General features: G+C 36.3%; 1 protein-coding gene across 1 annotated transcript in view; it reads left to right on the top strand.

Moving 5' to 3' along the window:
• Window positions 1–10,189, top strand: part of ZFAT (zinc finger and AT-hook domain containing) — a 105,144-nt gene that overhangs the window by 29,006 nt on the left and 65,949 nt on the right. Inside the window, exon 4 of the mRNA XM_026841525.1 lies at window positions 3,370–3,543. Coding sequence (XP_026697326.1) covers window positions 3,370–3,543 — 174 coding nt within the window. The remainder of the gene's footprint in view (window positions 1–3,369; window positions 3,544–10,189) is intronic.

The following is a 10,189-nucleotide window of genomic DNA, read 5'->3' as shown; positions in this document are numbered from 1 at the left end:
ACTTGTAGTTCTGGTCCTCCATTTGGACCAGATGATCTTCAAAGAACTTTCCAATCTAGATGATTCTGTGATTCTGTGATTCAGAACAGTTACAGCAGAGTTGCTAAGACTGATCAGATGCATAAACAATTTACATATATTCTAGTTAGTCTGTTACTTAAGACTCAGATGGGACAAGAATATATGCAAATATGAAGACTTCTAAATTATTAACCTTATTCAAGAGGTTATACAGAACTATTATTCTCCATTTCCCAGAGTTACAGAGTAAGATGGCATCCAATGAAATGAGCATCATTGGGTTTAAGAAACAAGCAGAAGTACCACTATTTCACAGAGTGTGTAATAATGCTCTTAAACTCAGTAACACAGAACATACTGAAAACTAGAAAACCAGACAGCTTTGTAATTCACTTAGATAATTAATTAGTTTTAACAGCTTTCAGGTGCCAACGATATGGGTGAAACCTCTAGTTCAGTGACTGTCAACGCCCTTGACAACTAAAATTCTTGGTGCATTTGGGTACGTATTTTCCTTAATTTTTAAATTATGAAAAGGTCCTTATGAAATTACATGAACAGATAAAAATACATTCATAATTTCATTATTTGCTTGCTTTTTCAATTGTAGAATTTTTTGTTCACATTTAGAATCACCCATCACTCTCAAAACTTTCTTCTTAATGAAAACTGAGTCTGATAATAATTCAACTCCAAGAGCTCAAATTGTAAAGTACAAGTTTTCTGAGCCCGTAAAGCAACACAAGTATGACAAACAATCCTAGGCATGGGCCATACTGTTCTTGTCCGCTCCTCAGAAAGTTTTGAGCTACTCAGTGTAATCACATTTTCTTAGTAATAATATGAATGCTACTTTCATCTACGTAGTCAGAAACTGAAAAGTTGTCCCAGAGCAGTTCATATGGTAAAGTCAGAAATGAAGTTTTCCTGTGATGGAACAGTAATCAGTAGATGGCTAAAGACTGAATTCCCCTGATGTATTCCAAGGAAGAATTATTCCTTCAGGATAAAAACAGCCCCCAATACTATCACCAACTCCTACTGTCCACTGAACAAAAGCAGAGAAATTAACCCAATTTTTATATTTGTTATTTGTAGCCTCAGGGAAACACAATTTAATAAGCCCTTTACATTCTTTGTGCATTCTGATTCTTTATGAGAAGTCTTTCTTCTGTTCTTGGCCTGGTTTTACTCTGAAATTTGTGATGATTCCTTTTATTGTTGTTAATAAACTAACAGTGGCTGTTTCATGAAGGAAATGTGGAAAAATGTGGTTTTTTCCTTCCACCCACCTTCATCACACTAAAAGAAAACACTGCACAAGCACTTTATGTCAAATGGGATATTTCTGTATGTTCAAGTATCCCTTTGAAATATTGCAGAGAAATGTCGGTGTTAGACATACGTAGTTTTAATATCAATCAGTAATTTACAACTATATTAAGGACGTAAATGGGGACATGATGAGACCCTTTACACCTATAAAATGGCAATACTTTCCCAAATCATAGAAATCTACAGAGAAAAAGGTAGTTGAGAAGAGGCATATATCAAGGAATTTATCTAATGAAATTGAAGAAATCAGCAGGCACTGAAAAGCAGAGGGCTTTCAAGGCAGAGAATACATTTCTGTGATCTAGAAACTGGATGTTAGGGCGGAAAACATTGCTAATGTGACTCCATAGAAAGATGGCTTTGCTAACTGTGTTTGACTCCAGTTTGCCATGTGGTTGTTGCTCATTCTAGGTATTGTAAATATGAATTTCAGATTTACAGATTGGCATCAAGTCATCAATTGGTGTGAATATACACATTTCTTCCTCAGAAAAATCTAAACTTAGTTCCTACATACCTTGTTTCCTTTTTGGTTTTCTATCTAGTAAAGAGCTTGCAGTTTATCCAGGTGATGGTTACATGATCAGTTCTAACTATGCTACTTTAGGTTATGCTTGTTTCTTAATTTTTTTTAAGGAACAGCCAGCACTCTTTAACCCTTTGTTCCATTAAGGTAAGACCATGGGAGACCGACTTGTTAGAATCTCAGTTGAAAATTAACAAAATATTACTGAAATTAAAAACCCAGCCATTTCCACATAGCATGTCTTTCCACTGCTTTTGCTATTTGCATGTCATAAACAACTCTAGACACACCACAGCTTTGATGTTGCTGGTTTTTATTTATATATTGTTTCCCTATCTCAGTAGAGCAGCTACAGCTTGTTATGAATATACAGTGGATGACTTATTCTGCATATTGTGTCAGCAGCTTTAGATTCAGTGAAAAAAAAAAATAATTCACTGGGTTAGTTTATAATTTTCTTCCATCAGTTTTTGCTTTCCTTAGTCATTACCTCTGGAATGTTTGTATAATGCTTTAATTTGCCAAGTTTATTTTTTCTAGACTGAATTTTCTGCCACTTCATCTAGTAAAAAAAAAAAATTGTTGGTATAAACTTGCAGCTGCCTGGTTTTATTCTTTATGCTACTAATTCTCTAATTCTTTATATAAAAGATTATTTTATTTTTTTTTTTTAGAATTTCAGTAAGGAATTCCTCATTTGCTTTAATGCTTTAAGGAAGAAATAGCTTCAAGGAACTGAAGCTAGAATTTAGCTGATTACTTATTATTCATTCTTATTTCAGATGAGTGTTTTGATTGCAACTATTGCAATGCTTTCTAGTTAACAGGTCCAAAAGTTATCCAGTTTAAAAGGCTGAAGACATTCTGAACAGCAACAGCTAGAGAATGATTTAGATGTACAGGCCTTCAAAAGTTAGATTGAACCAAAGAACTGGTTTGAACCTTAATTATTCTTGAATCAACATTGAAAAAGAAAAGTGTGTTTCTGGCTACTGATTCACAGTAACAGTGGGGAAAAAAAGTGTAATTCAGAGGGGCTGTTGGAAGACTTTTCATTAAATAAGATGGATAATGAATCCAGTAGTAGGAGAAGTAATCCTAAAGTCATCAGAACAATTACATATGGATAGGAGAAAAGTAATTTGTTCATTAAGAGTGAAATCATAAGAAATTCTACGAAGTTTGTAGAATTTTCACAAAAATCCACAATAATGTCAAGATAATTTAGAAACACAAATGTTTCTGAGATTCCATTAAAAAAATATTTCTTTGTTTTGTCTATTTTCTCTATTTGTATCACACTGCTTTTATTACATAGAAGAAAAAAGCTCCCCTTTAGGGGCTCATGCATCATATCTTGTTTTGCTAACATGTATTTCTTTTTACAATAGCATTAATTTTCTCCTAATTCTTTCTTGTAGTGCTAGTGACTGTTACCTGCATTTCTTTTGTACATAGTTACATTCTTTCTGATGTTTGCTCTTTAGGTAATGATTCTGACGTTGACCTTGACAGGAAGGAAGATGAGCGAGAGAAAACTCCAAAGAGGCCCAGAGTTCAGAAAACAGAGAAAACTCCATCAACTAAGGAGACTGAACAGGTTTCAGGACCTAAAAATACTATTATAAGTGTGGTTTTGACAGCCCATGAAGCCATTCCAGGTAATTGGAATCACCGATTATATAATCAAATTCAGTTTTGTCCATGCTGACACTGTATAAAATAGTCATTGATCTAAGACTGAACTGCTTAGGATATTTATTATCTGAAAAATGTTTAGTAGTATTTGATTATTTTGATACAGAATCTTTGCATCTGGCACCTACATAATTTTAGAACTACCGTTATATTTCTTCATAGGTATGACAGATGCTGGACCTGGGTTATCTCCATTAACATGAGTTTAGTCTGTGAATAGTTTTAAACAACAAAATGAAAAAAACAGTGACCAAAGAACAGGAAGGTATTTTTCCCCTGTAATATATTTATTATAGCTCTTGATTTGTGTGTATATTTATGATAAATGTAAATTTGTTTATGAAAACACAAATAGTATAGATATAAATTAATATTTATGCATGCAAATCATTTGACAGAAGCTGTGTGTACATATATGTTTGAAAATCAAGTATAAAGTTCCTATATAATGATTAAAGTATTCTTCACCTATAAATTTCTATACTGCCTTTTCATCAAAGGACTTTGGAATCATTTCAAACTATTTGTTTTAAAACTAGGCTTACATTTGCCTGTTTATATAAACCGTTCACTCACCTGACTGACAGAATCCCTTTTTAATAGTTTTGTCCATTATTTTCAGCTTTCTAGCTTTATTGTTCCCCTTTTCATTATTCCTAACATTTCTGAATATTTGTTTTGCTTATAGCTCTCAGAACAACTGGAATGTATTTATTTATTTATTTATTTTATTGTTGTGGGTTAGAAGCTAGCTGGATTTTCCATGTTGTTCTTTAATCTCTTTGGATGTTGAGGTTTAAGATATGCTTGGACTTTGCTAAAATGCACTTCTAATTGCAATAGTAGAGGAAGCTGCATGAGCTCACCTATGAATATCCTGTGTGTTTAGGAGGGAAGTATATAACACCTTCACATTCACAGTTTGAGGAACATTGCATAGGGTTTAGGACTGCTAAAATTTGGTCTTCAAATATTGTAAATACAGGGGAGGGTGAAAGAAGACCGATGAGCACTGGCAGTGTGGGAACCTGGCTTCATGGTGATTTGAGATCTGCACCCATTCGTTTCACTAACCACAGGCCCCTTTCTCTCGTGTGACTTAACCCTGGGCTCTTTCCTAGCCGTTGATAAACATTCATTTTCCCACTGTTATGTCCCACCTGTTTTGCCTCTTTCCCACTGCATGTAGCTTCTCCCCTCTGCTGATGCCCATTCCCTCACTGCCACGCCTGAGGCTCCCCTCCCATCCTCTATCCTTCATCTGGGCAAAAGGGAGCGTGTGATGGTTAAGGGGCTCACGTAGGTGTTAGTAAATGGGTTCGTATAGGTGTTAGTTTATGGATTTATACACACAGCCTCCCTTCCTCAGGGGTTTTGGGAAGAGCTGTAGTTCGGGTCTCCTCTCTCCAGGTGTTAAATTTTATGAACCTTGTAAGAGTTTTTGTCTTTGAGATCTTTACATTTCTGTCAAGGGCTAGAAGAATTTTCAAGGACGGAGGAGGAAAGACATGGTACACAATGCAATCAAAGACCCATTTTCTTAGGAAATTAGCATAAAGAGGTGAATACAATAATAGCAAATATGGATAGTGGAAAAAAAAAGTAGTAAGCACATGATATGGGAGAGGAAATTAAAATCTAGAGGAGATTGGTAGCTTGATTGCTACATAGTAAAATTTTTATTTGGACAACAAAAAGTTTGGGTTTTCTTTATACATATGCTTTTTCAGTGACTCATATTGCAACAGCTTCAACTTTGAAGCTATTTCTGTATGGTACGTGTTACATTTAGAAGCTGTAATGAACTGAAGGGATTTACGGTCAACTGTGAATCTGCAGCTGTTTTTCAAGGTCCTCTCATTGGCTTGACAATTAGTAATCTTAGGTTCAAGTTCCAAGCTACACCACGTGTAATAAAAAAGTCATTGCTGTTAGGTCAGCTATGAATTATACTACTTTTCAGCATTTGGAAATTCTAGAAGATATTATGTAAGTGGTTAACTCTTTGAAAATTGAAAAGCAAACCATTTAATTTAATACAGCTATGTTTTAATTTCTTGTTCATTGCTTTTCCTTCCATTTTTTCATTAATTTACATGATCTAACTATATTTTAATGTTGCTAGTAATTCTCTAGGCTATTCCCCTTCCTGAGTAATACTTTAATATCTGGAGTTTTTATAAACATCTTTCATAGTCTTTTATTCCATTTTTCTGGAGATTTATCATGTGCTGAAGAGATGAGTTATTGCTATAGACTGCTATTGAAGAATATAAATAGATAAAACATTTCTCCCTTCTCTCCTGCTTTCTGTATGCTAGATCATCTGTAAAGTTAAGTTGAAAATAAAATTTAAAAGTGCTTAAGCAGTATCAAAACTTAAGTCAACTTTCTTCAAGCATTAGCATTCTGAAGCCATCTGTTATCTAGCTTTATAGTTGCATGAAAATAACCCTTTTTGTGTCCAGTGCAGTAAAATCCCATTGAAGAGGTCAGCATCCTGTCAATTAGAAAAATAGAGAAGGCTTTAATAATTAGTTGTATTTTATCCACAGTGTAGAGGAAATACTCAGATTGTGTCTCTCCCTTCTTAAATGAAGGAGTATTAACAGTTTGCAGTAATTTTGCTATACACTATTTAGAAGGGACACTGCTTTTCAGTAGATTATGACTAAATTGATCTCTTCAGAGTCCCTTCAAACAAATAGATGTTAGTTTTTAACTTCCCATAAAGGACAGTTAGACAAACATTGATTTTTTTTGTCATGTTCTTTTTCTGTAATGTTTATTTTGGATTCATATAAAAGGTAATAAATAGATTTACAGCTTTAGACATTTGAAAGCTTGCATTAACCCACAGAATAAACATAGTTTGAATAAAAGTGGGAAATGGTTTTCTGTGCATGCATTGAAGTACCTTGACAGGCTGGAGAGGTGGGCCCATGTGATTGTCAGGAAGTTCAACAAGGCCAATTGCAAGGTCCTGCACGTGGGTTAGGGCAATCCCAAGCACAAATACAGGCTGAGCGATGAGTGGATTGAGAGCAGCCCTGCGGAGAAGGATTTGGGGGTACTAGTAGATGAAAAACTAAATAAGAGCCAGCGGTGTGCACTCACAGCCCAAGAAGCCAACCATGTCATGGGCTGCATCAAGAGAAGTGTGACCAGCAGGCTGAGGGAGGGGATTTTCCTCCTCTTGAGAGACCCCACCTGCAGTGCTGTGTCCAGCTCTGGGGTCCCAACATAAGGACATGAACCTGTTGGAGTGGGTCCAGAGGAGGCCATGAAGATGTTAAGACTGCTGGAGCACCTCCCTGTGAGGACAGGCTGAGAGAGCTGGGTTTGTTCAGCCTGGAGAAGAGAAGGCTCCAGGGAGACTTTAGAGTGGCCTCCCAGTGCTTAAAGTGGCCCCAGGAAAGCTGGGGAGGGGCTCTGCCTCAGGGAGTGTAGGGATAGGAGAAAGGGTAACGGTTTTAAACTGGAAGAGGGTAGACTTAGATTATATATAAGGAAAAAATTCTTTACTGTGAGAGTGGTGAGGCCCTGGCACAGGTGGAAGGTGTCCCTACCCATGGCAGGGGGTTGGGACTAGATAATGTTTAAGGTCCCTTCCAACCCAGACTGTCTTACGATTCTATAACCGAAGGGAGCCAAAGACCTTGAATAGAGGGAGTGCTGTGTTAAAGAACACACTCACCTGGTATCAGATTAAACATAGTACAGCTTTTGATAAGCATCGAAATTAAGAATGAGAGTGAATAACTGCAGTTATATGCACATCTAAAAATACTTTGTTTTGAATGGCAGGGCAGATGCTTTTGTTCATAGTCTGGTTCTAAGTACCACTGAATAAACGCTGACAAATTCTCAGTCTTCTTGTTTTTTATGTATTTTATTTCCTATGCTTAAATTCTGTAATATTATCAGGCTTCTAAAAACAATTTATTATTGTCAAGTAGTTTGATTCAGGAGAGATTCTACTTTGAACATTTAAATTGTTGTTTTATGTGAGTCCTGTAATTAATTTTAAAGAGCTGGTTACTTAAGTTCCTGTGAGGATGGTCAATGATAGAATTATTAGGTTTTTTGGTAGAGCACAAGACATACAAAAATGGTCTAAAGTGTTTAAATTATTGATGCTAGTTATTTTTTGATTTCTAAAGGAACTGAATTTTTTATCCTACAAATTTTTAATACAACACTGTGCAGGTTTTTCTGTCCCCGATTTCCTCTGAGGAACCACTATCTGTAAAAGGCCAGCTATGTTCTCTTGCTACTATATCCTGTGCTGTAATTTATAAACAGTTGGTTCATCCTCCCATCGAGACTTTTTGGGAAGCAGGAGGAAGTGGAAGAATGACATTTTGCTTACTATTTTGGGACTGACTTAGTTTAACTGATGACAGTCTTTTCCGTTAAACTGATAACAGTCTTTTCTGTTTAAGATGACTTCTTATTTGTAGCTCACAGAGCAGTGGTTGTGGGTTTATGACACATCTGAATGGATTTTATATCAGACTGTTGCCAGGGGAGCTTTCCTGCTTGTCTCTTATTTCCCAGTTCCCTTCCCATTTCTTGCACCGGCACTAGTGCTTGTGTCAGCCTGCAGTGAACTGATTCAGAAAACATGCACATACGCACACACATTCACATTTTCTCTGTCAGAGAAAATTTTTTCTACCAGTTTTGCTTACTGAAATGTGTCACATTGGGGCCACACAAGTTTCAAAAGTGGGAAGAGGGAAAGTGGTGACAAAATGAGTCTGTCAGGGAAAAGGAGAATTGGGATTACCCCTTTTTAAAATAGCTGGATCAGTAAGGATAGACTGCTGTCACAGCAGCAGTGCTGTCCTCCTGCCCCAGCCCCTGGCCACACATTCCTGTCCTTTGGATCACTGTGCCTGTTTAGGCAGTTGTGTGGTAAAACACATGAGAAAACTGATTTTGTGTTTGCAGAAGGATGACATAGTGCAGATTTTAGCCTGATCCCTTCTTTTATCTTTGTAAACTTCTGTGATGGCACTTTAAGGCATCAGGAACATGTAGTTGAGTGGAGGGCTAGAGAAAAGAAGCTAACCTTATATTGATTTAAAGCAAATGTGGAATTAAATGAGGTTAGGAAAATTAAAGCTTTCCCCTCTGAATGTGAGCAAGTATCTATATTACCATGGGGTTACAGATTGATTTAGCTCAGCCGATCTAATGCCCAGCTCTGCTGAAAGGGATCATAATCTTCATCCCACTATACACAGGTCTGTGCTTCTGTTTGTTTGTTCGAGTTAATTGTGTTTAACTTCATGGTGAGCCAACCTCTTAAAAGGTTCCTTTGGGATGTTTTAAGCTTTATTTTGGGGGTGAGAGGTAGGTTTGTATGGGGAATGTTGGTTGCTGTGGGTAGAGTTAGTTTCTGTTGGTTTCACTGTCAGATCTGTTTTACCAGGGATCATATGCATTTGGAGCACATTCCATAGGATATTGTAAAAGCTGAAAAAGTACATTCCTTCAGAAGGAGATTGTAAGGAACAAGTACTCACTACATACCCTTAGCAAATCACTTCATCTGTACAGACCAGGGTACCTACATTATGAAGGGGTTTTTTTTAAACCTAAACTTAAGCTACAGTGCTTTGCTTTTTTTTTAAAGGTTCATCTAGTCAGATCAGTTGTCTCTAAAGGCAGCTTGCAGCATCTCTATAGGAAGGAGATAAGAAACTTATTATGTAAAGCCTTCTGGATTCTGATAGCCATTCAGCTAGTAGTTGCATCTGGATCATCATATTTGATACGTATCTATTAATTTGTCTAAGTCCCTTCTTGAATACATTTATATTTTTAGTCTCTGTAAAGTTGTGCAATAACTGTTCCATAATTTAATTATACACAGGGTGAAAGTGTACATTCTTTCGTATTTTTTTAAGCTTGCTGACTGCTTATTTATTTGAACTGCTCTGTGTTTGTGGTTTATGAGCTAGAGAATGATTATTCACAGTTTTTTCACAGTATTGCTAATTTTAGAGGTTTTTCTGACATTCCTCTTTCACTTACCTCTCTTCCAAGCTAAAGGTCTCTGAGATATGTATCCCTTTTCCTAACAAAATACTTCTGATTTGTCCTTGTTTATTCCCTGGTTCTTCTGTATCCTTTCTGTTGTCCATACTTGAAATTGTAGGAGGTTTCACGGAATTCAGTTGGGTTTTACTTTGGTTGATGATGTCTCCTGTTTTATTTCTGTTCCATTCTTAATAATTCCTTCCATTGCGTTTACCTTTTAGACTGTTGATAAGTATTGGAGAGCTTTATAGTGAAGGGCAAGCTACTCTTCTATGGGCCAGACTGTAAGAGATTAGAGGCCATCACTGAGTTTGAGCCAGAGATAAGGCATGCTGGGTAATGCTTATCTGTAGAAGTTGCTGTCATGAGGAACTCAAATCTTATTACTCTTAAAGCAGATTTACTTAGAACAGATGATACTGACTGAAAAGAGGAAAGCAAAAGGCATAAATAAAGTCTAGTAAACTGAAGTCTATTCTGCATTTAAAATAGATAATAGTGCTGGAGGAAGGATTTTTGTGAAAGAAATAATAAGTACAGTTAACATCCTGTCTCTTA

Source organism: Athene cunicularia, assembly GCF_003259725.1.
Source record: "Athene cunicularia isolate RWA chromosome 2 unlocalized genomic scaffold, athCun1 chr2_part1, whole genome shotgun sequence".
Lineage (NCBI taxonomy): Eukaryota > Metazoa > Chordata > Aves > Strigiformes > Strigidae > Athene > Athene cunicularia.
Note: the sequence above shows the minus strand (reverse complement) of the source record. Positions and strands in the feature narration are given on the sequence as shown.